Source organism: Tyto alba, unplaced genomic scaffold (genome assembly GCF_018691265.1).
Source record: "Tyto alba isolate M040663 unplaced genomic scaffold, T.alba_DEE_v4.0 Super-Scaffold_19, whole genome shotgun sequence".
Taxonomy (NCBI): Eukaryota; Metazoa; Chordata; class Aves; order Strigiformes; family Tytonidae; genus Tyto; species Tyto alba.
The window spans coordinates 1,616,080-1,642,048 of record NW_024881281.1 but is presented as its reverse complement, the minus strand read 5'-3'; the positions used below and the strand labels follow the sequence as shown (position 1 = coordinate 1,642,048).

General features: G+C 48.0%; 2 protein-coding genes and 1 long non-coding RNA gene across 21 annotated transcripts in view; 1 reads left to right on the top strand and 2 right to left on the bottom strand.

The window, feature by feature from the left end:
• Positions 1 to 15,993, bottom strand: part of AKAP1 (A-kinase anchoring protein 1) — a 26,222-nt gene extending 10,229 nt beyond the window's left edge. The window contains exons 1-4 of one of the 5 annotated variants that reach the window (XM_042791413.1): positions 15,367 to 15,516; positions 14,290 to 14,371; positions 3,441 to 5,127; positions 1,295 to 1,428 (exon numbers count right to left, since the gene is read on the bottom strand). In XM_042791413.1, the coding sequence (XP_042647347.1) occupies positions 1,295 to 1,428; positions 3,441 to 5,103 (1,797 nt within the window). In that variant the 5' untranslated portion in view covers positions 5,104 to 5,127; positions 14,290 to 14,371; positions 15,367 to 15,516. The other 4 variants (XM_033004869.2, XM_042791415.1, XM_042791414.1 and 1 more) reach the window with 4 other exon arrangements.
• LOC116964658 lies at positions 15,588 to 24,334 on the top strand. 11 transcript variants are annotated; one of them, XR_006165204.1, is made up of 6 exons: positions 15,950 to 16,062; positions 18,380 to 18,531; positions 18,839 to 19,000; positions 21,093 to 21,263; positions 21,774 to 22,054; positions 22,162 to 24,334. It is a non-coding gene; the product is annotated as an uncharacterized LOC116964658 (long non-coding RNA). The 11 variants fall into 11 exon arrangements; XR_006165205.1 differs by having other exon boundaries at positions 21,093 to 21,360; XR_006165209.1 differs by having other exon boundaries at positions 21,093 to 22,054; positions 22,162 to 22,277; positions 22,533 to 24,334.
• Positions 22,051 to 25,969, bottom strand: part of NF1 (neurofibromin 1) — a 104,669-nt gene continuing 100,750 nt past the window's right edge. For all 5 annotated transcript variants that reach the window (XM_042791408.1, XM_042791410.1, XM_042791409.1 and 2 more), the window contains one exon: positions 22,051 to 25,969. In XM_042791408.1, the coding sequence (XP_042647342.1) occupies positions 25,827 to 25,969 (143 nt within the window). In that variant the 3' untranslated portion in view covers positions 22,051 to 25,826.

The window sequence follows — 25,969 nt, the reverse complement described above, 5'->3', positions numbered from 1 at the left end:
AGTTCAGCTGCCCTGTGATAAGTCAAGGTAGATACAGATCAGTAAGCACAGCTCATTTTGATAGATCCATCTTCATATCTTGTAGAACAACACAAAGACTTGGTGGGACAAAACCAGGCCTGGTAAAGGCTACTGTCTTCCTACAGTCAAGTCAAGTCACCACCTCTCCCAGTCTCCCACCACTTTCATTTTTTAAAAAGCATGTTACATACATTTTTCATTCAAATACAAAATACTAAGTTTTAGCAATTTTTAAACAAGCTAATTGGATTAGAAAGGGATTAGACAAATTCACAGGAGAGTAAACCAGGCTATCATGCCCGTTAGACTACAGAGTCCCTGGAGAGCTGTGCAGGGTGATGGAGAGAGGTGCCTGTGCAAGTCCTGTCACTTCTACTCTTCCACTGGCACCAGCCACCACTTACCATCAGAGACCAGATAGCAGAGCAGAAGTGCTGGGCCCGAGTCAGTATGGATAATCCTATACAATGTAAAGGCAGATACCTTAAAAAAAAGCGACAGCCTGTCCTCACTAACAACTAAAATGTATTTTCTTGCTGTAAAACTGCTTCCTTAGCCTGTGTTCTACCGATCCACTACAAGGCATGTTACATGTCGTCACTGGAGTCACAGCGTCCCAGCGCTCGAGGCAGCACGCTGGCCCTGCTGGGAGCTGCTGTCTCACATTACTCTCAGTATTCAGGTCTGCTGAGAAGCAGAACTGCAAGACCAGGACAGCCACAGGTGATTTTGCATATACAAAAGCAGGCACAAAGGTACGAATACAGTCCTAAACCCCACAATCTCTCTCTCAACCCAAAAGAAAGCTCACTATAATGGCAGAGACACAGCAGCTCCACAGAATAGCTCAGATGAGCATTCAGCTTGTGAGAAAGGGCTTGGATGGGCAGTTGAAACATAACCCTCCTACATAGTGGAAAGAAAAAAAAAAAAAAAAACACACAACATTCATCACCTGCTCTTAATAACTGTGTACCTCCAAAGCCTTCTGAATGCTTTCAAAGCATCACACTAACAGACTGGGGTGGAGGATAATGGGGAATGAGTCCAACAACCAAGGTGACCCTGGGCGTAGCCCTGACATGCCTCTTGTTTACAGCTGTGTCCTGGCTCTTCACTCCTGTTGGGTCCTAATGGGAGTTAAACACTTAAATCCTCGTTGATTTGTCACTGATCTCCCTGGGATGGCACTGAGCCAGTACCAGACTGGAAAAAACAGAAGATGGCTACGTAGGGCAGGGCAGGATGCACGAGCAGGCCAGCAGCTGCTTACCTTTGGGACCTCTATTTCCCAGATAATGAAGTCAGACTTGCTGGATTCTCCTCCTAGCTTAGAGTTCTGGCGAGTCACTGTCTTCCTCATGGCACAGCCACTGTCCACAAAATCCATGTTATTTGCATCTGAACCTACAAGACACACACACACGTGTCAGCATTCAGACAACCCACACAGCCCAGCTACTAGACACAAGGCCATGAAGACACATCATTTCACAAAGAGGTTACACTGAGCTCTTCTTATGCATTCAGTTGGGATGTTCCTGTATCAGGTTCTCCAGTATTTCAGAAAGGGCAAAGTCCTGTCACACATAGCCTACTGAGTTTCCTTTTAGTCCTGGAAAAAACCTGCACACCTCTGGGAATGCAACAGGAGGCAGCCTGAGTTCAGCAGGAGTCCATCAAACATGGTGACACCTTACACAGCAGCGTAGATGAGGCACTATAAATCAAAGTTACCAGCTGAACGAGAGCTATGCTAACATCAACACTGAGCTGCTGCTGCAGCAACATATTTTGCATTTTCCCCATGGCTTAAACAGGGCCCTTCACAGGGAGTTCAGCATGCAGGGAGGGACATGCAACCTATTCATCTGCTTTTTGCACTGATGTTCCTGCCCCAACAGGGGTTGAAGAGTGACCCGAGTGCCAGGGGTGCCCGCTACTAGCCGGGGTAGGGGATTGCTTCTTGCCCATATTTGTCATATGCTCAGACAAACAAGGTGCCAGAGCTAAGCTGTGTTTTGTTCCCAAACTACCAGCCAATACCAGGAACATTTCTACTTGGGAAGGGAGCAAACTCAAACAGCTTCCTCCTGGTCAGGTTCCAGATACAGTCTAACACAAGGTTGATCCTTCCTCCAGATTACAAAGCAGAAGCATGAAGATCCTCACTTGCTTGCAAATATTCAGACCATCCAGTGCAAGACCAAAGAGAAAAATAAACCCAACAGCTGCTTCACATTTGCCACATCTTAACCAGTAACACAGCACAGATGCCTATAAAGTCAAACAGTGCAGCCGATTGCCACAGACTTCCCAGACAAGGATGAGGATTTAAGTCTCACAGACTGGGTGTGAAGGACAGCTCTATGACCTCTTATCCAACACAGCCACATTATCAACTTTACCTGCTACACCTCCTCTCTCTACCCTTCAGCTGCCTCGGTGCACGGCTTTCAGCCCCCGTCACCAGGCTCCACAACACTCTTGTCCTTTCTTGCCCCACCAGCATTCACAACAAGGCAAAACCATTTTCTTCCTATGGTTACCTTCGCTAGTGAAAATGTTATGTGGGTTTCATCCTTAGTTGTTGGCAAACTCAATGGCCAAGTCTTGCAACAAGCAGCATTCCAACTACTTTGTAGCAATTACAAAAAACATCCTGTCATTAAGGGCTGTTGGCACCACAGGGTCCTACAAAGGATTTTAACATCCATCCCCAAGGTCACACAGGTTAACATTTGCTCAGACAGCTTTGTATTCTGCCAGGCACACATCATCCAGGATCTAGAAGGCAAAGGCAACACTGAGACAGATGGGGGAACTCCATGAATACTGTTCCCTGTTGGGATTTCTTGGCATGCACCTACCCTTCCAAGCAAAAAAGCTTCAGGGTATTGGTCTGCAACCAACTGATTTTATCACAATTCATCAGAGCACTTCCCTGGCTCATCCAGCAGCACCTCAGAAACCTGCCTTATAGATTCCTTTCAGCAGCAGCCCGTAAACACAGATAAGAACCCAGAGCTCACTAGAGGCTGCCTGAGCTGAAGCAGAAACCAGTGGTATTAGCAGGTCTTAAACCAGCAAGGTGTTCAACAGCCTGGCCTACATCCAGGCACAGCCCACTTCACCCCAGCACGTTTAGCTTTAGACAATAAGCTTTGTGCTGAGAGGGGACCAGCCCGTTCACCCCTTTGCAGTATACCCTGAGGATCGCCCAGCTAACACTGGATCCTACAGAGCTGGGAATTCCGAGAGCAAATGCATACCCACCTGCACATGAGGGCTAAATATTCATCTACTGGGGAAGTTAAACATGAAGAGGATTTATCTGAACATGTTCGGAAGTAGAAGGGTTATAGCATATAAAATGCTTGTTCCCCACATTTTTGTAGAAGGATTTTCAAATCCCTTACCTCCTGAATGATCTCCATCCATCCCTGCTGCCCTGCTACACTCAGAACTCAAGTCCGGACCATCCTCTTTCAATATCCCATTACTGTATGGCACTTTGCTGTCTTCAGGTAGCTTCAGAGTAGGAGGTTTTTTACTTGGTACTGAGCTCTGCTCAGCAGACATGTCTTGGGTTGCAGATATGCTCAGTGAGTCCGAATGCTGGCCTGATATGACAGACAGCACTGTGTTCTGCAACGGGTCCTCCACACTCGTCCCACCTCCAAACGCATATGTGCTGCACCCAGAGTCCTCCATAACCACAGGTGACCTTTCCAGTGACCCTCTGTGGTTTTCCACAGGAGTCCGATCAACTTGTCGGGACTCACCGCGCACACGGTTCTTCACCCGACAGTCTTTTGTGTCTCCTTGAACAGGGCTGGATAAACAGCTGTGCGTTAAACAGCTGGAATCCGTCACGCTCTGATCCTGCCCCTCTGTCTGCGGGGATGTCAGGACCGCAGCATCACCCTTCGCAGCGATGTTCTCATCAGCTTGGGGAGCTTCCTCTGCAAGCATCTGATCAGAGCAAAGAGCGCTTGCCATCTCCGGAGGCGTCTCAGCTCGGCTGGCAGCGGCCTGGCAGATCCGAGCAGACGCATCACAGGCAGCACCAGATAGCACTTCCTCAGTTGCTGCCAAAATGACCTTGGAAATTATCTGTATTGCTACTTGCTCTATTTTCTCAACTTCCTCCTTGTCCAAACTCACTCCTCCAATCTCCTTTCTTTCCAATTCATCTCCTTTCGGCTGTGTGTCCTCCTCCTGACACACAGGTACTGTACTGGCAATGGACTCAGACACCTCTTCTTCCCTGCACTGCTCCAAACAGGCAGACTCCAAACTATCTGGCAACATGCGTACTGCAGAATCCTTGTGACTTGATACAACTTCCACTTCATTATTAAGAAAGGCTTGTGGGGTATTGGCTTCCTTCTCCAATCCCAAGCAAAGGGCTGTCACAGACCCAGTATCCGATATCAGAATTTCTGACATCTGGCTTTCCTTAGGGGGCTTAAAGGAAGATTCATCTGACTGCTCTGCCTTGCTGATCTCCTCCGTGATTCCCAAAGACTCTCCTGTCAGTGATGCAGACGGCCACTGATCTTGGTTTGCACTAGAGCTTGAATCCTGTATAAGGCTCACTGCAGCACTGCTGTGGCACTCTGTGCTCTTTGAGATTAGAGGGAGAGAAACACAAGCAGGGACACTGCTTTCATCTTGAGATCCTATTGTTTCTAGTTTTTCACTGTCGTCCTCAAGAGTGCTGGGCTGAATTGTTGTTACTGACAGGTCTGGAAGGTCCTGTGAGAGATCTAGCCTCTCATGACTTTGCAACAGAAGAGAGGGCGTCATCAACCCCGCTGACAGCAGGGAGGTCAAGGTTTCAGTCTCTGGCCATTCCTCTTCCAATGAGAGAGACAGTCTTTGAGGAACACATGCTTCTGTTCTGGATGATGAATTGTTCTCTGGCACTTCTTCCTCCTGCTCTTTTTCAGTGTCGATTACCTGTTTGTCGTGATAGCTTGCATGCTTTTTTCTGTGGGCATAGATCCACCAGCAGCCGAGAAGTGCCAGCACTCCAGGTATGGCATATGGGATGAAACTGCGGAAGCGTAAAGCCATTTTACAGAGCCTCAGCAATTATATCTAGGAGGAGAAAAAAAAAAAAATGTTAAAATAGTCACAAGGAAAGTAACAGGAAGGCTAAAGTTTCACAAATGTCGTGAGTTATTTCTATCAGTGTGAACAGGCTTGTTTCCCAGGCACTCTTTACATTCACATCTCAGCTCTACCAGCAGACCACTGAACAAGATCCTTACTTGTCTAGGGATATATGGACAGTTCTCACTATTACGCTCATCAAATTCACCTTTCTCCTGACTCACTTTTGCAGGTCAGTCCTACACCCAAGGGCAGCAGGCAGCACTGCCGGGCTCTCCAGCATCAGGCCAGGTTCACAACACAGCTCTACCACAAGCATTCCGTGACACAGGTCTCCCCAGCTCTCCGATGTGATGAAAGGCAGCATCACATTCCTGAGAGTGCCGTAGGTTGACAGCACTCTTCTCAAACATCACAACTTGCTGAAGGTGAAGTGCTTTGCAAACATCCTCACACACAGCACTGCAAGAGGCTTGTGTGCAGGCACATGCCAGAAGCTTGCAGTTAAGTAGGAGCAAAACAGCAACACGCAGCTACTTCATTTATTTTCACACGTGCAGTGTAGGAATTCCTAAGCAAAGAGCAACTACAGCCTGATGAAGAAAGCATCTCCCAGTAACCAGAAGTCCCTCTAAAAAATTTTGTAGTAGTGAAGATGAGAAATACCATTATAACAGCAGTATTTGTCTAGCAAAAGCAGCCTGGATAGAGACTCTACTACTTAGGAACCCAGCCACAAAGTTTGTTTTAGATCTAAATTTACTAAATTGACAGCTGCTGCTCCTCTGACTTTCTAGAGGTGAAAGGTGTCTCTTTTACTTTAGAAAGCATATGAACCCTCCCCTGCCTGGACACCACTAAGACTCATGTCCCAGTCACACTCCTTCACTTACAACCTCTCCTGGGTTACATGAGGCAGGGCTGACATGCCTCTCCTTTTCCTTAAGGGAAGTCTACAGCTGGATCACAAAGATAAACAGGTACCCGCATCCCCAGAAGAGCCTTGCTGCAAAGCATTTACAGTTTATGCTCTCACTGAGCAGGAATCAAAGCAAACCAAGACATGTCTGACAATGCTTACACACGACAGACTTTTCTCCAAACAAGCCTCAAGACTTTTGCCAACGAACAACAAAAATAAAGATTGTTTTTAGGAGATAGCAAAGTCCTAGAAATGAGAACCACCCACTGGAAAAGAGTATTATCTAGTTCCTCTTCAGAAGCATAATATTTCTTGGACAAGAGAAGACATTCAAAGTCAGTCTGCTGACTATGCTTAGTCTGTCTCAACCAGAAAGAGGCTTTTGCTATCAGAGCGAGCGTTCTGACCACGGCTTCCAAACACAACTCTGAGCTGATTACATTCTAGCTGAGGGACAAAACCATGCCTCCCTCAGGCTCAAACTGAGCATCCAAGTCTCAGATAATTTAATATTCACTCCAGATTTCTCACCTCTTCCAGCCACATCCTCCCATCCCACAGGAGCAAACACATAACTTCATCCAAGCTAGCTCAGATGCCAGACTTGCTTCTGTACCGTTTACTGCAGAGTCCTAATGACTGAGGTGAGTAGATAAATGAATAGCAAAAATAGGGACTAGAAAATTTCTCTTTCAATCCCAAATCAAAGGTCAGTTGTAGACATGATTTAAGAAATCCAGACACATCTCCAGTATATCAGAGATGAGGTATTTATGTTGTTCTACACATGAATGTCAAATGAACACAGACTCATATCTGATATCTTCTAAATCCATGTTACTTCCAGCTGGCTTTATACAGTCAGGTAACAGGGCTCGCTGATGAGGTTGAACTTTTGGTTAATGGAAACATCTGAGATTTGGAATTAAAAAAACCCCAACAAACAACAAACTTATGCAATAAATTGGATGCTTGGTTTTTGGAACTTGGTAAATGGAAAGGGTGAAGTCTGTACATTCCTAAGACAAAAGGTTCACATTTATGCTCTCCAACACAATGGCACATTGTAAGCCACTGCGAGTGCTCATCTGCTGTCCGCTTAAGTTGTTATAATTAATGCAGAACCACCCTACAAGCTGGCTCACAGGCGTACCACAAACTCAAATTAGAGTAGCTCACATAAGTCCATTCCCAGCAAGCTCTCCTGATTAAACAGACAGCCCTATTATTATCTGATTCTCTATTAAGTTGCCCCAACTGTACGAACAATAGACCCACACAATTCTGCAGCGCAGGAAGACAGTAGCTGTATGCCCCACAGAGGGACAGTCCTGTCCCGAAGCTTGGCAGAGAAACAGTTCTAGGAGTCATTTAAACATTAATATAATTTGAGATAAAGATCTTCACTCTGCTGTGATATTTAGATCAGTAGGGACTGGGGGATTAGCTGACTGCCCCTTGCAAAGATCATTTAGTTTCATGTTTTTCATTTGACTAGTTTGAGCAAAAGCTGCATTATACTATCAGCGACTGTGTTAAATGGGAATCCCACATCCTTCCATCAACTAGAAAGAGATAAAAGGCAGTGGCTCCGCACGAGATGCCAGCAGACACCCGAAAGCACCGAGCTGGCTAGGGGACAGCTAATGCCAACAAGCATCTCCTTACATAAACACAATTGGAGGACTTCAGTGGCCTGATTTTGCTATGCTGGTCACAATGTCGCTTTTGATGTGATGCCTGGATGGCTGGTTTTTTTAACCTGCTCAACCAAACAGCACATAGGATGCAGCAGATACTTCTCCTCCATTTCCTCCACAGGAGAGCTCCTAAAGCCCACATCCGTTTTCCAACACATTTAAGAGCGACAAAACCCTCTCTCCATTGCCAATGTGACGGCCAGTTCAGGACTGCAGGGGAGATGGGAGCATTTAAACACATGGGGGGAAGAAAGCCTGGGATTTTCCTGCCAGCAGCAGAACAGAAAATGGCAACTTGTCAAATCACGTGGCGTCAAACACTGCCAAACTGAGGGAGCCTGGCCCGACAGCCCTCGCACGCTCCGGGCAGGGGGAGCCCGCTGGGGAAGCGCAGCAGCTCCCGAGGTTTTGGACTGGAGACCATCAGCTTGTAAAAGCCAGAACCTGCGTGAAGCGCCGGATGCCCCAGCACCGCCTCCCAACAGGCAGGGCCACACGCAGCCCCACACCAAAAATAGCACAGAGCTCACACACTGTACGCGCTCGCCCTGCGCCACCAGGCACTTCCACTTCCTTCTGGCATGTCAGGAATCCGGTCTAAATGTCACACCTTATATCAAGGCACGGCCAGAGCACCGCAGCTAGGACATGAGACTTTTCCAACTTGCTAAATAATCCCCACAGTAGGTCAGGATGGGATTAAGACACCAAGGGGAGAGAGCAGGGGTCAGTCAGCTCTCCAAATCTGCATCCTGCCTTGATTTATGGAAAGCTCCTGGTAAAGATCGGGGAGATGAGGACAAGAATGAACATACACACTCGCCTACCTTAAAAAAAAGCCAAGGACAATCAATTTATTCTACTTGTTCGCATTAGGGTCCCAGGGCAGTTTTAAACCACCTTGTTTCTCTAGCCAGGACAAACAACCCTTCAGTATACACATCCTTTTAAGGTTAGAAATGTTAGCAGCACGAGGTTCACAGAGAAGCCAGATAATTAATTCTCAAGGTCCAAGCTGAGCAAGCACTCGCTCCAGGTTTTCAGAGCTCTCTACACACAAGAAGGTCTGTTCTGGGGGCAAGCTGCTTCAGGTCTCTACAAGAAGCCAGAGACAACTCCCAGAGTGACTGAGCCCCCGTGATGTGCAGGGACGCAGCCCCACAGCGCTGCCGGTCCCTGCCGCCCCCGCTTCCCTTCGGCCCCAGCACTTGAGAGGCTATGCTTCCAAACCCTGAAAGCAGGGGAAATCAGGCCTAGAATTAAAGACTGTCCTGAAGGATCACAGAGCAGACAAGCAGACAGCTAAACTGTAAATGTAGCTTCAACAGCAAGGCCAGGATGCCTCCCTACAAACCCTATAGTTAGTGACACAGCGCTCAGGAAAAAAATACGATCTGGGTGAAAGAGAACTGGACAAGGTTGGCAAAGTTTAAACTAAATGGGACCACGTGGGCTCTTGAAATTTTCCATGCTAAAAATAACCAGTAGCACATGCTCTGCCTTATAGGAGGCATAAGAAAAGGGGTTGACAAAACCTAAAGAACTGGAGGCCCTACCATTAAGAGAAATTACTGCAGAGAAACAGATATAGGAAGACTTACTTGGCCTACCCCTAGCATAAGGCATATTTTCTTCAAAAGCTGAACTGGCATGTGGCATTGCAATACCTAAACTGCAGCTTCTTTGTTTTTCATACAGAGATAAAGGAGGCAGACAGTCCACAATGGAGAGACCACCTGCTTCTTCCAGGTCCTGCTGGAAAGCCTCTCTGGAACGCGGTCCAAACTGGAAAGCAAAGAGTTTTTCTATCCACGCAGGTTAGCATCTCAGAGGCTGACCTTCCAGGGCAGATCTGTAAGGTCGCAGTGGCCTGCAGTGCCACTGGGCTGCTAGCCATCACACACCCCTGGTCACCAGCGTGTCAATCAGCCACGAGACTGTGCAGCCTCTCTCAGAATCTCCTCCCAGGCCAGCCTGGTGTACCACCACCACAACAAACATCACCCAGACGTGAGAGCTCAGAAAGCATGACTCAGTCACTACAAACATCCAAAGACAGGTAGGAGCCAGGCAAGCAGGATCTCAAACTGGATGGCATATAATTTAAAAAGAAATGAACAGTTAAGTTTGTCTATACTTAAAGCTGAGTGTTCTGCAGCAATTTCTGCTTCAAACACCAGTATAGAAAGACAAAAATGGCAGAAGATGCCCCTTAAGCAATATCAGCTTTTCACAGCCCAGTTAACATGGGCTACAGAGCTCAAGAATCAGTCTCCTCTCTGAATGAAAACTACTAAGGAAGTCATTCCACAACCCTATAACATTTAAGAACCAACTGTCTTATTTGCAGAGGGATAAATTATGTCATAAGTAAAAGGCTGAAAAAGCTGGTTGTTGTAGAGCTAAACTAGAGCTCTGGAACAAGAAAAATCACCAACACCAGACTGTCTGTTATCTCCAAGATAAAAACTGCTTTCAGTATAATCAGCTTCACCCATGTTCCTACAACAGCTCACTCTCCTCCTTTGCAGCTGAAGCTGCTACACCAATGGCCCAGGCTGTATTAGTATTTCATTTTCAGTCGCTGCTTTTGTGTATTTTCTCCTGCGCAGGAGCCAAGCAGCGGCCCAGCACAGCTCCAGCAGCATCACTTCTAGGCCAAAGCAGAACTCGGAACACTTTCTGTTTACACACTCAAAAGCAGAGGTTTACAATAAAAGTATCAGACTAGGCAAACTGTAGGGCTTTGTTACAAATATTTTGGAAATCACCAAGAAGCTTATATATTTGCAAACACTGACCACCAGTAACCCTCACCATCCTGTACTGCTCTTGGACTATTGCAAGGCCCTGAGCTGATCACTCCTACTATGCAATGTCACAGGTTACACTTTGTAATTAACATTAACCCTATCAGATTATCAAGCTCCTTTCTGCACTTTATATCTTATTACCTTCCTGCTCCAATCGTTTCATTATTTATAGTTTCCTCAACCAAGCTAGTGTCTCCCTGTGAATCCTCTATTACAGAGGAAGGCAAGATCATTTTTTCACTGCTTTGCCAGCAAGGTACCTCAGATACAGAAGCAAATTTCAGAAACTGCTTCTGCATCACTTTACCAATGCCACCTTTATCGTTCTCGGCTATTCCTCAAAATCTGGTGGAGTTTGTGTTTTGGGGTCTTTTTTGCCAGTTTTGGAGTCCGCTCCAGAAACAGAGCCAGGCAGACCAAATGTTCTGCTGCTCTAAGCTAGCTAAAACAGTTTAGCACATAAGCCAGAGGCCACGCGACCTTTCTACTATGACCTGGCTTTAAACTGCAGAACAAGTCCTCTGATTCAGAATAACCCCCTCTGCGCACAGGTATTCCACAAAACTCAGGAGCAGAGACTAAACTAACTAATATACTCTGCACACAAAAAACAGACTTGAATTTTCAAGGAGACAGAATGGTGATGTTTATATCACAACACACTGATACTGCTGTAAGAGACAGCGAGAAGAGAGGCAACGCTAAGACCAAACAGGTACTTGGAGAACAGCATCAAGACTGGCTCACTAGGAGGTTTGCTGGGAGCAGCAACGAGACCTTGATAAACAGCTTCTCAAAACAAAAGCTGGGCTAGACTTAAACAAAAAAGCAGTGTTGTTCAGATGGAAGCCTTGTGCCCAGAGCTTGGCTTGCTGAGAGTAATCCACAGAAGCACACAGAGAGGAAGAATATCAAACATTTGTGAAAAAGGCGCTCTATATTCATCTGTGCTAAGAAGGAACAGCAAAGGTTTCACTAGGAGTCATTTAGACTGAACAAGCAGGAAGGTAATTTGTATGTATTAGCAAGCTTGCTACAAGAAGTTACACAACATATTTGAGACCTAATCAGAGAGACATGCTTTACTTTGATCTGTATTACAGTAGCACCTACAAGCCCTCGCCCAAATTACGCTACGAGCCCTTCTGCCCAGAAAAGCTTCCCCCAAAGATTGCAGGCTGCCCACTTTCCTCAGCTTTGGCAGTCCTTTCTTTGAAAAGCAAAGCCAAGACACAGATTAAGTAACCCTCCTACAGTCACACTGAGTTGGAAGAAACACAAGAAATAGAAAATAGGTACTCCAACTCAAGAGACAGGAGCCTCTTTACCAGGCAGCAAACAGAACACCATACTCCATTCAACTTGAAATAGGTTAGGGAAGTGACATGCAAATTTCTTCCCTGCACCCCTGAACACACACACACAAAAAATTCCTAACCCTGCATTTCAACAAGAAATGGAATACAAGTCCAGGCTTATAACAAAAAAGGCTCCTCTTTAAGGAAGGGGAACCGCAGGGCCACAGCCCTCAGACTTATGGGAATACACACTCCAATCCTTGTTCCAGAGACTTCAGGTTTCCAAATCACAGATTTGTCCCTATGCAAAGCTAATGCCTCTGATACAAGAGGCACATGCAGATCATGAGCTTTTGCCAGGAACTGCTGCTATTTATACACAGGGAGTCCAAATCAGCTAAAGCACATGGTAGGTTTCTCATCCTCATTGCCAGGTGGCAGCAGAGGTCAGAGGCAATCAGCTCCTCTTCAGGTCCACCAGCAGTGATTTGTTTGCTGAAGAAAGACTTTGGGTCATCTTTTGTGAAGTATTCGACTCTGCTAATAGCAATGTACAGGGGCCAATAAATTCAGAGTCAGCTTCCAGGCAGGGTACAAAATGCAGGAGTGGCAGAGTTAAACAGAATCCATGTAGTGGACAATAAAAAAAAACCACAGTAAAGCAGCTGAAGGTGGATCATTTGCAAATGCAGTGAGTGACAGGCAAACATATCACCTTCAGCAATCTCCATAAGGACCAAATTCAATAGCCTTAATTTCCAAAAATATTAAGCACCTGCTGAATAAAAAAAAAGCTTTTACCAAGTATCTGAAAGTGGCTGACCAAAGTTAATCATCACTTCATGAAGTTTAACCAGCCATTTGCATTAAGAGTTCCACAGAAACACTGTAGTTGGAAATCAGGAATGAAAAAAGGCTATTCATTATATCAGAAGCATTAAACAATTACAAGTAATTAATGTTTTAATTAATGTTTTTTATTACTTCTAGATGTTACTATGGGCAACTGGGATACCAGCCCTGATCTTATTACAGTCTCCCTGGACAGTAGAGATAACTGATGTGAAAAAAATATTTGAGGTAAGTGCACACGAAAGATGAGAGCCATAGATAATTGCGGTATGTCGCTTTTAAAGCATTTATGCTCTTCGGATAACTCTACTACTGCAGAAGTATCCTTGCTCTCAAATACTCCTGAAGTCAGCCTGCAACATTTTCAAGATGAACACAAGAGTCTCAATGCAGCAAATCAACTGCTTCTGGCTCTGACCAGCTTTGGCTGCAGGCCTCAAACAAACTCTCTCCTGTCACAGTTCATTTCCAAGAGAATCTGCAGGAACTGGGAACCTACATGCCATGGTGGATCTGAATGGCGGGTACCTTCATCTCACACCCCGGGTGGTGAGGGGAATTCCTCTTGTCTAATTTCAGGCACTGTGGAAGGCTAAAGCCAAGGCTTTCTAGAGAGTTGATGATTTTCAATATTAGTATCTCAAAGCATCTCCAGAGATCTTTAGGAAAAAATCTCATTCCTGGGACTGGTATCTAAACTGAGCACAACTAAGGAGAACACACCCAAGTACAAAGCAGCTACCAGAACACACAACAGCACCATCCCTGCGGACCCTCCAAATCTAACAACATAAGTTGTTTCACATCTAAGAGCAAACAGCCTGTAGCCCTGTTGTACTAGACACTGTTAGAATCACGGTGAGACTCACCTGCCTAAATCCCCTAGAACTAGCATCCCATGAGAGCTCTTAAAAGTCCTTTAAGAGCTCAGTGAAACCCTGAAACACAAGCTGAGGGGCTGTCAGATGAGTGGGACCAGGACAGAAAGTGATGCGGTGAGAAGGTGGATTCTAGCAAGCTTCAAGCACAGCTCAAGTTCTACAGGCTTTTTGCTCCTTTTAACTTACAAAAATGTTGTCGTTTCCTTCGGTGCACTAGGCAGCACATGCAAACAAACCAATTAATCAAGAAGTAAACTGTGCCATCAAGATACACATAGTGAAGCTGTACTATCCTTTTTCAGGATCACAGGTGCGTTGAGATTACTAGTTGACAGGCACAGTAGCTCGGCAGATGCCTGAACAGAATTTCACCCTTTACACAGGAAGCTCATTAAAGAATTAAGAGGTTAAGTGACTTGAACTGGGTCACAGAGTGACCCCCCGGCAGAGGAGCAAGGTCAGCTCAGTTGCTCCAACAGCTCTGGCCCATGTGCTACCAAAAAAAAAGCCATACCTCCCTCAGGAGCAGCTGTGCGTGCCATGTGCTCTGCTCGGCTCTACCACGCGCACATGTAGGGCTGTAACTCAGTAGATCATTCACAAGCACAAGGCAAACAGGAGAAAAGTAAAGTTACCATCTCCTGCTACTACTTTCCCCAGCAACAAGCCATTTCCTTTCACCTGAGACAAAGTCCACAGAGGCTCCGATAACACTCAGCAGGTGCTAGCACAACCGCCGACCCGACCAAGGCAGCACATCACCCTGGGAACACAGAAAGTCAGAATTATTTCCATTCTGCAGCCCCTTACTTTTCCTTAACAGACAGACTGCGGTCAAATGCAGCTTTTGTTGTCGTTTCCTGCTGTTACAGGTAATTTTCATGAAAAAGATGCCCTTACTGAGATGCCTATTCATTTGTGTTCCCTGCTTCATGGTATAACTTACTAGACTGTGATAAAGAACTTAACCAGACACAGATCAAGTTGCCTGATTCTGGAATGTGAGTAACTTAGATCTGGCTTCAAGGAGGGGGAAGAAAAAGAAAAAAGAAAAAAAAGTCAGACAACAAGGATTCTTCCAGGACAGTAAGGCTATTGGCTCTTCAGTAGCAATATAATTTACTTCCTTTGCTCTTGACTATATTCCATGCTAGCTTGCAGACAGAGAGAAGCCACTGCAATATGAAAAGTTTGCTAATAACAGTTTTTATCAGCTATTACCATAACATAAGCCTTGCCATACCAGACATATGAGACAACACAAGGCATCCTTAGCCTTTACTACCAAGTCTGCACCACTTATGTCACTGCTCGCTTTCCTTTCTAAGCGGCTACAGCAGGTTGCAGCGGGAATGAATCACGTTTAATACCGACTCACGCGACTCCCGTGGCCTTGCGCGGCTGTCTCTCCCGTGAACGTCCCGGCTTTGCTACGGTCGAGTGGGAAATCAGGAAGAAAACACGCGGAAAAACCGCGGAAAGGCTCCGAGCTGCCGCTCGCTTGGCCGGGAGCCTTCGCGCCCCGCACACGGCGCAGCCCCACCGAGGGCGGCCCGGGGGTGACCCCGGGGCCGGGGCTGACCTTGGGGGGCAGCGGCACGGCCGGGAGGTGCGGGACGGCTCCGCTGCAGCCCGAGGAGCGCGGCCCGGGCCCCGCCACCGGCCCCGCCACCGGCCCCGCCGCGGGGAACTGACAGCCGGGGCGGCGGGCTCCGCCGCTCGCCGAGAGCTCGGGCGCCGGCCGGCCGCGGTACTTACAGCTGGTGCGGTGCCGGTGCCCGAGCAGGTCCCGGTCCCGGTCCCGGTCCCGGTGCCGGTGCCGGTCCCGGTGCCGGTGCCGCCCCCGCCAGCACCGAACCCACGTGCAGCCCGGCCGGGCCGGGCCATGCAGCGGCTCCCACCGCCCCGTCCCGCCCCTCTCGCGAGAGCGCCAACTCCCGCGAGACCCGTCCGCCACCTCCCTCAGCGCCGCGTCTGCGCACTCGGCGCTCTCGCCGCCGGTCCCTGAGGGCAGCGGCGGGGCGGTCGCTGCCGTTGCGGTCTCCGCGCTTTCCCTTCGCGGTCTCCGCGCTTTCCCGTTGCGGTTTGTTTGCCTTCCCATTGCTGTGGTGAGCGGGAGGGGGGAGGAGCCTCGGATGACGTATCCGCGCCGCCTCGTTCCACGCTCTGCGTGAGGGGAGCGGAGCCGCCGAGGCCTGGTCAGGCCTGGTCGCGGTGCCGGGTCCCGCTCTGTCTCTCCGCCCCGGCGGGGAGCAGCCCATCGCCGCGCCGGGCTCCAGCCCGGGTCTCACCAGCAGCCCAGGACCTGCTGTCGTGGAGGGTTTCCCGCTTGCCCGTGGGCGCCCCGGCGGCCTGGCGAGCGCTTCTTGCCCCTTCGCACCCGCCCGGCCCGTCTAGTGGCGGCCCTTCGCCCCACGGCTCCTGCGAGGTGGCGAGCTGCCTCCTCCCTTACTGGTAGGACCTGCTGTGCATTTGCTTCGGCCAGTCCCGGGGGGATATGAGTCACCCCTTCAAAGGGCGAAGGGTGGCTCTTTGCTCCTCATCCTTCTCATTGTCCTTAAAGGCAGCATCTGAGCACCCTCATCCAGCTGCTCAACCCTGTTCTCTGTTGGGATCATTGGGCTCATCTCAGCCCTGGAGCCAAAGATCTTGGTTGTCTCCTAACGCAGCCAGACACTGCTAGCTCCCACCGTGCCATTCAAACAAGTAAATAGAGGGGAATCTGTGCTTTATACAAAGTTTTAGACAGATGCTGCAAATGCTTAGCTGATGACAAAATGTTAGACAGTAAGCAAACATATTAGCTAGCAGCTGCAGCAGTGTGGGGGTAGAGCTGCTGTCTGCCAAGGCTGAACCAGAATGAGACATGAAAATCCATGTTCGGGCGAGGTTACTGCTTAGCTGCAGCAGCACAAAGCTGGAATTAATGGAGACTTTCATTTTATTGCTAAATACTAGCAACGTTTCCCTCGAGAGCTTTTTGCATCCTTAAAGAAAATATGGTGGGTAAATGATTTCTGCGTCCCAAGGAATCTCTGAGGCTTTGGTGGGGGGTCACGCAGTGGAAAAGCGTGGCTTGTTGCTGGCGCTGGAGAGCTCTTTGGGGCAATGGGGCTGGTTTGACAGGAGCTTTCGGGACAGCGCTGGGCGAGTCACTTGGAGGACACCGTGGGAAATAGATGCAGTTATTCTGAGGAGCTTGGGAGTTTGCACACCAGACTAGTATGAGAGAGGAAAAGGATATGGGGTGTGGCTGGAGCAATCTGGGAAGCAGCCATGTCTTGGGGGGGAAAAAGGTGCTGACCTTTATGGGGGAATCATTGTTCATTTGTGTTAATAACACCGCACCGCCCAGGAGGGAGGAGGTTGGCCCCCACGCTGGGTCTGCGTGGGAAGAGCTGTTTGGGAGCGGTGGATCCTCTCTCCAGATAATCCAGCACAGTTGTATGGAAAGGTGTGGTGTCACGGGATTCGTCTCCTTCTGGGTGCTTCTCCTGCCTGTGCAGCCTGGCACTGTGTTCGCTGCTGCTGCAAACTGGGGGGCCCCGGCTGTAGCTGGGCACGGGGGGGACCCTGGGGAGACTGCGGTACCCGTGCTGCTTCAGGGTATGGTTCTGCATTGTGTGCAACAGAGACTGTTCTTGGTTTGTCACTGGACCTGCCAGTGGTAACAGAGATGGCTCTGGATTTCCCAGTGGAACAACTTAGGCTGCTTTTTTATCTTTGGGCAACTCAGAGGGAAGAAATAGGCCAGGAAGAGATGGGTCATGCAGGAGTGCTTTGGGGCAAGAAAAGGTAGCAGGGAAGAGCAGAGCAAGAAGTGATACAATAAACCAGAGTAATTCCTGGTGGTAACTGGTGAGGGCTGCAGCAGTGTGGGAAAGCATCGGTCTCCTTACAGCTGTCAAAGTCTGAGCTTCCTTTTCATGCACAAGTAATAGATTACTCCAAAATTAGCCTCCCTCCTTTTTCCAGTAACCAGGTCCTTCGTTCTGCAGAGCCCTTTCCATTCCTGTGAGCTTGCCTGGCTGTAAACCACATGCTCTACACGATGTAATGATGCAGGAAATCTTCTGTTGTAAACACCTTAACAGCGGGACACCAGGGTGGTTTTATTGGCCAAGCTAGCCAGGCTGTTGATTTACACGTGCGCAGCGAGCAGTCAGTACATTAGAGAGTATAAATCAGTAATTTGGAAAAAGCACAGAATCATGTCTGAGTAGGATTGTCCTTCCTGAATTACTAATTTGTATATTTTTCTGTGAAAAGTCCCTGATTTGCCTCAGTCTTTTTGTTTAGAGCTGTCAGAAATTAATAATAAATATCTGCTAAGAGACTACATGCCAAACATTAAGTGGGGAAAATACAGCAATGCTAAGACTTTGCCCTTCTAATGTCTTTAATCTGAAGATCTCAGAGGTTTGTTTCTTTAGAATTCTGCCAACTGACAGCCATCCTTGACTGTTACAGTTGGGCAATTCGGGCTTTTATGATGCCTCAGCTTAAGGTGTTCAGAGATTTGTCCGAGGTCACAAAGGGCCCAAGGTGACCATAAACGTTTTAGGCTCTCGGGACAACGCTGGTGTCTTGCTCTGTGTGCAGTGCACAGCTGAGCTCCTCCAGCAGCCAAAGTCTGTCAGCTTTACTATATTGAAAAGAAAAATATATTCTGTGGAGGAATAATAAAATTATACTGATGTCAAATAGAACAAACACCGCTAACAGAACAACTAACTGCTTCTGTGTCTGACAAGTCACGTTCTTCTTGCAGAAACAGTTCGTGTCTCTGAATTTTTCATGAGTGGGAGACCAGTTTCTAGCCTGCAAGTTCAATTTTCATGGTGATCTTAAAAGCAAACAAATGTTCCCAGCAAGAAAAATTGGCACCATACAAAGTAAAAGAATTGCTGAAAACAAACCCAGGTAAGGTATGCCAGCATCCTCAAGGCCAATTTATTCTTCTTTGTTGTAAATTAAAGCTATACCATTAGCATCTCAAACCGAACTGGAATGTTGAGGCGGGCAGAGGTGTACTTGCCGAGGTGCTTTGCAGGGTGTTTGATCCAGCCCTCGGAGCGCTGCAGCAGTCGGCGCTCGCCTGCGCTCGCCCGCCCGCGGCCGCTCTCCTGCCGCTTCTGTCGGCGGCGAGGGCCGTGGCGCCGTGCCCAGCGCTGCCGTGCCGCTGGCGGAGCAGGCAGGGGCATGGAGCAGGAGGTTTTCCCTCTTACAGGAACTGCCCGAGACCAGGAGTTAAAAACAAGGAGGGGCCTGGCTAGAGGGAGAGCAGCGCAGAACCAGCCCTGGAGAAGAAGCTGCAGGGCAGCCTGCAGACGGCCAGAGGACACGGAGCTGGCGACGGCCTCTGCTGCTCTTCCCCTGAGCATCCGTTCACGTGAGTGACTCAGCCGGCAGCGGGCTTCAGCGCGGAGGCAGCCTTTGCTCTTTGATCCCTGCTGCACGGAGACTTAGCTGCTAGGTGTTTTGGGCAAAAGCAGAAACTCCTTCCCTTGTGTTTTGACCCACCCCAGTGTTTGTACTGTGGGGCCTCCAAGCCTTTGTGTGTTCTGCCTTGCTCCGTGCCAGCCCCTGCTCTGGCTCAGAGCCGCTGTTTCTGCCCTGTCTCTGGCCCGTGTTCAGTCACGCCTGGCTCCAGACAGTTGGGTGGGTCTCACACTACGCAGGACTTCTCGTTGCACCCTCTTTGCGTGTGCTACCGCTGCGAGGAGAGCGAAGGGCTGTCTCCCGGGGAGTGCCAGGGGGCAGTTAGGAAAGGGAATCACCAAGCACGGGGAAAAAAAAAAACCCGGCTGCTACTGCAAAGAGCTGGGGAGCACAGCTGCAAGCGGGGGAACTTCCCAGAAGGCAGATTAGGGCCCAGGGACTGGAGCCCAGGACGGGCGAGGCCGAGGCACCGCTGCCCCCTCGCATCTGAAACGTGAGCAGCCAGGGGAAGCGGAGTTAATGAGCTGAGGCTTGGAAAACGCATTCCCAGGCAGGCCTGGCTCCAAATCACCGCTTCTGGACCCGCCCCGGCATGTGCCAGTGTCTTCGCAGGCCGTGGAGGAGGTCTGGCTGACCAGCTCTGCTCCGGTTTGTGTAATGTGTTCTACTGGGCAGCTGGATCTCCTGGGCACACCTCGTTCTCGAAGTACGCTAACCAGGGGTAGAAGCAGCAGAACAGATATTTCTAGTTTTTCTGAAGGACAGCATGCTATGAGAAAAAAATTTATAGTTTAGTAGTTCAGTGGGATTGTCTTGAACATATAGTTAGCTACTCATTGCTATTTATAGCAGTATCATTTGAATATCCCTGAAGATGCAGTCATCCAACTTTTTTCATTACTGCTTTGAAGAACAAACCCATACTTGTTTTAACAAGTCACATCACGGGAGATGCTATTCTGCACTCTCCACCCACACAACCCTGAGATTTATTTTCATTTGTGAGCTTGTTAAACACAGCAGCAGTCAACTGAAGAAACCAATGTTTCAAGAGACAAAGGATTCACACCTGTAAATCATGAGCTTTAGTGGAGGGAAAGGACCAGCCTGGCTTTGAAACGGAGCGGTCAGTAGCGCCGCAGAGCTACGAGAGGCCGGCTTTAGTTTTCAGTCCTGTGACACCGAGGGACTCACCATGTTTTTATCCGTTTAGGTTCGGGTATTCTCTGTCCGCCTTTCCCACAGAGATGGGGCTAAGGGGAGGGTAGAAAAATAAACAGCACTTGCCAGTGGCCCAAGTGACCGCCCTGCAGTGGAATTCAGTCCTAGGGCCGGACGCGCGAGGCCGGCTCTCGCCCTGCCTGGCACACGTGTGTGTGTGTGGGGGGGGGGGGGGCTGCAGCAGCCCTGCCCAGCCCCTGCTCCCCTCCGCCCACCCTGGCTGCCGGGAGAGGGGCCCAGCTCACCGCGGGCATCGCCCCGCGCCTGCCCCCAGCAGCAGCCGCCCACCCGCCCCGGGAAGGGGCTTCTGCTCTTCATGGGCGTGCGTGGCGCGGCAGTTTTTCAGTGTGCTTGTCTGCTGTTAAGGAAATTGGAAGTTCTGTATGAGCCTTCTGGGAGATCTAAAAATACGAATATATTGAAGGCTTGTTATTCCAAGCCAGAGGTCTTTGGAAATATTTATGCCAGAGAGACAGCTTAATATTTATAAATTAGCCATGCACATTATGGGTCACTCTTATTGCCTGTGAAAAACAACTTCCTTTCTCCTCCTCCTTGTACAGTTTTGCCTACTTAATGCTAGAACAGAATTTTTACCTCTGCATCAAGGAAGTTCTGAATTTTCACTTTGCTAATTCTTTTCCTTTGTAAAATATTTGAGCAGTACCAGCACCAGCTGGGCAGGGATTTTGAAACTACTTCCCGAGATAGATCTGCTTGCTCCAAAGGTGCAATTTTTTTCCCTAAATAGCATTTTTACAACCTGCATAAAGACATAACTAAAAATTCCTTCTCCTTGCATTTCCTCACTGCGGCTACAGCGTGTTCTGGGATCTCGAGCAGCAGGCAGGCTCACCTCTCCAAAAGAGGAGCTTCCAGAATGTTTTTAGCAGCAGTGAGGTGGTAGATGGCGCTCAGGAAACAGCCCCTGTACGGCTCCCGCTCTCAGTGCTGCTCTGTCTGATTCGGGATTAACGACCACCTCCCCCGAGGTAAGCAGGAGGTGCTCCTGCGGGGTCCCGGCCCTCCCTGCTGGCCCCAGGAGCCCCGCCGAGGCCCCTGCCCGCTTCCATCTGAACAGGCCTAACGGTACGGCCAGTGTGCAGGAACAATAAGATGTCTCAGAAGAAGTCAAGGCAGTCACGCTTTAATGTGTTTTTACATCCTTTTACGATTCACAAAGCCAGAATATAAGTACTTATACATTTTTAATAGGAAAGTAATATATTCCCCTAAAAGAAAAATAGATTTGATTAATCATTTGTCATAAAAGTTGCCTGACAGTTGAAACTTCAAGCTTCTAAGCTAGAAAAGCTCAAATAGACAAATTATACTGAAATGTTCTTTAAAGACCAAGCAGCTGTTTTATTAAAATATTAAATTTACATTTTAAAAAGAAATATTCTGATTTATTATTCACTTATGATAATCTTTTTGAAGTGACATGAAATTCCTGACAATGGGCTTTATTCTGCCCGAATTCTGTCCTCGGTTTCCCACAGGCAATCAGCCTTGCCATCATTTAGAGCTGCGCGAGATCACGCACACAGAGAAGCACCTTTTTCTGGGAAGACAAATCCCAGACACTGGATTTCGGTCCCATCCTGGTTTTCCCCAGAGCCCGGGGTGCCAGGGCTGGGACCAGGGCCGGCTCCTGCGCCTGCTGCCACGGGGGCCCTGGTTCCGCCCCACAGAGCCCCTCCAGGCGACAGAAAATGGATTTCAGAATACACCAACTTCGGCCCGCAGCACACGTGAATGACCTTCGAACAACTTGGAGCAGGTTGAATTTACAGTTTACTTCAAAAAAAGGGGAAAGTACATACATGAGGGGAAAAGGGGGTGAACAACAATGACCTGAACCCAGGTTTCTGCCATTTTTACCTACAGTTCCCAACTGCGTTCGCTCCAGCAGGGCTCGCGCCAGCTGCCGCACGCTTGCTTACGCTCTCAACAGGATCGTGGATCAAGGACACAGTTTCAAAGTTGAGGCCCAAATGGAAATAGTAAGATATCATACACAGTGTAAGTTTATAGTACACAGCATTTTCTTTTTAAATGACGTAACGCAACAGCAGGAAAGAGGAGGAGTAGTAGTAGTTAACAGTTACTAACACTAGAATATTCAAATTTGTATGTTATACATATACAGCAACTAACTGCTTTACAAAAAAAGCAAAATAATACAATATATTGTCACATGTATTTACAGTGTAGTAAATATACTTTTCTGTCAAATTTTACACAAAAACTATTTACAGGTGAATATACTGCATTAAAAAAAAACGGTGGGACCAACACTAAAAGTGACTTTCTGTGGTAAGTTCGTCGCATAACAGTAAGACGTGCTTCATTACAGTTGAAAAAAAATTAACCTCAGAATGAAACAAAAAAAAAGCCCTAAAACCTACAACCCAGTTAGGAATAGAGCACTGGAACGCTCCCAGGTGCTCAGTCCACAATACGCAATTGAAACGGTTCCTGTTCGTGGAAACCTCATGCACATTAAAGCAGAAACATTGGCATCATTAACAGGTAGGTTATGCACTATTCTCAAATACTACTGAATTCTCTTAAGTCAGGGAAAACACAAACACAAACAAAACGTTAATCATCTTTACAGTACTTAACTGTAGTTAGTGCGTTATGGATAACGTGTTCCAAAACAGGGGTGTCAGACATCCAGTCCCCATGATGGGGTTCTGTGGTCCACATCTTAAAATGGGGTTTTTCTGACTCGAAGTTGTCATTTCAGGGGAGGCAGACCCCGCGGCTGCAGAGCCAGGCTGCAGGAGGGGCCCCGCGAAGCCGCCGGCTCCCGCTCGGCCTTTGAGCTCTGAACCCCCCCCCGGTCAGCAGCGAGTCCCTGCTGAGCCCCGCGAGCCCCCGCGGCGGAGCAGGACCCACGGGAAGGGGGAGCAGGGAACGAGGAGGAGAGCAGAAAGGCCAAGCAACAGCAGCGGCTGTTAGCGGGAGCAGGCGAAGCGACGGATGTGACAGTAAGGCACTGAACAACTAATTACTAGGAGGAGTTTAATCATTAAAGAAAGGCCGTGTTTTCCCCTGATCCAAGCACAAGCTTCCCAACTCCTGGTAGTGGGGGATAACGTCCCGGTGGCTGGGGCGCACGGGCTCCGGGATTGAACCTTGGCCCTCGACTCTGACACCCAAGTTCAGCCCCCACGTGTCTGACACCCCTGCTCTAAGAAATTCAGCTCCTCTCACTGAACCACGGGTGACAGCATGAAACGACTCTCCCTCCTTCCAGGAAATAGAGTAAATTACATTTTGTTGGCTGACTTTATGAAGATAACGTTTTTTTTTCAGCTGGGACCAAGAGCCTGGAGTAGTTCTAGTTCTCACGTGAAAGGTAATTTTAATCACTGTCTACTCTGATTTCACATTACATGCTTTTCAAAGAATGCATTCATCCTAATTTAGGGACGCTTTCTTTTTTTTTTTTATAGAGACAATGCCAAATATTGAAAGAGTTGTCCTCAAGCGCACCCAGCCCGAACCAAACCGATCGGGTAGTTCAGCTGGAATTACTATTGCCACGTAAAGAAAATCTGCTCGGAGTATAAACGACTGAAAACTAACAGCAAATTACCAGAGATCCTTTTTTCCTCCTACCTACAAATCTTCTGGCTTCTACAGTTCATTGTCTTCGGCAAAACGGAAAGGGCGGGCTGGGCCGGGCCGGGCGGCAGCGCCAGGGTCGGGAGCGGAGCAGCCCCCACGGCCGCGCAGCTCCCCGCTCCGCTCCTGCCCCCGGCTCCAGCCCCACCGCCAGGACAAACAGCTGCTTAATTGCACGAGGCTTCGTATTTTCCGACTGCTAATTCTGTTTTCTCTTGTTTTAGCAAGCTATTTGCATATTAAGTTTGTGTTCATAGTTTTTCCAGGACTGTAAACAAATTAAAGAAATTAAATTGTTATTTTTATGAATTGATACAATAAAGGTATTTTTATTTACATAAATGTTACATTGTTACTGCGTGGATACATGTGAATTATGTGCTATATCAATAAAATCCGAACACGTAATTGTACCATTCTCTAATAATTTAGCTGTGGAGTTTGATTTACTGAAAGCCACTAACAAAATTGCACTAGAGGATTTTTTTTTTAATAGAGTGGATATACTTTTTTTTTTTTTTTTCCTTTAAAGCCACTTACAGACTGTTAATTTCTAACAGACAACAGGGATCTGTGGGTGGGAAGCTCGGCAGGGGCCGCCGGGAGCCCCTTCGCGTGGGTCCCCGCGCTGCGCCCGTACGCGTCCTCGACATAGCAGCACCTTCTGCAGCCGCCCGGCGCTGAGGCACGACCGCAGCCGGCAAGTCTTTCACAGTGACAGCAAGTTCAGTTCTGTGGAACCCCCGAGTACGAACCCTCCCAGACTAAAACCCCCTGAAGTTCTGCAGGACAGGCGCGACCGCAGAGCTCTGTACTGAGAGCAGGAATTGCACTGCAAACATTCAAACGTAACCTGGATTTGACACAGTGTCAGTTAGTTTTAAATTCATGTACCTTAAGCAAACGTTGCTGTATTCACATCCCTGCTCGGGCAGCGCAAAAGCAGCTTTGCCGAACACAACCTCCCAGAGCTGGAAGTTAATTCATTAAATTTTCCCCTCCAGACCCCGCTGGTTATTCTGCCAGGAATTTCTCCAAGGTGCATACTGTCGGGAAGGGCAAAACTAAAGTGTATGCTAAATGGAAGAAAGAAGCGATACATTTTCGACACTGCTACAACAACAGCGTAATAGTCAGTTCTCCATGATTTTCTTTCCACTATACAACCTTTTTTAGTGCAGTTGAAGTACAGCAAAAAAAAAAAAAAAAATTTTGCTTTGGAAAAAAGCCAGTTTGTCCAGTCTGGTCCATGTACAGTCCAAGTGTGTGAAGCTATGGTCTGGGGAATGAAAGAGACTCATGCAGCCCCCTTGTCCTCTCAAATTTATTGCTAATTACTAGAAATTTAATCTAATCAACCACTTCTGGTTAAGCTCATTTTACGGCGGCTATCATAAGTTTCTTTTAAGTATGGTAAAAAAAAGTCCACAGCTAAAAATCTTAACAGGTTTGAATTAAAACCAGGACTATAGTAACTTCCCCCGGCTCATAAAGCCACTACCTTGAAAAGTGTGCAAACGGGATTAAGGATTAACACTTTCCTTTAGAGAAGAAACAGAGGCGGCGGATAACAGAAGCAAGGTAGACCTGGCTATGGGAAATGGCTTTCGTATTTGGACAAGATACGGTTCTGCAGTGCTCGAGAAGTCCACGCCTCCTTCGGCTGCAAAGTCCGTCAGCATCTATACGAGCAGTTCTGAAACACTGGCTTAAACCAAAAACAGAAGGAAAGAAATGAAGGCATTAAAATTCAGGCAATGGTTCAAGAGTTGATCATCTGGCAACACGGCTGACGGGATGGGAACTTTAAAAATTAAGTGCAGCATCACAACTGGCGGAGGGCCCTTTGCGAGAGGCCCGCGTGTGTCAGTCAGTTTTCCCCCCCCAAAAAAAAAAACAAAATTTAAAAGAAATAATCACACAATCTTTTTGATGCTGGGACGTTTGAAACTGCCAGCGCTTCGCTGCTTTTGCACTTGGCTTGCGGAGCCGTGGCGCATCCTCCCGCTGTTGGAGTGTCCGGTGGTGGGCGAGAGCTCCACGTTCTCCTTGTCGATCC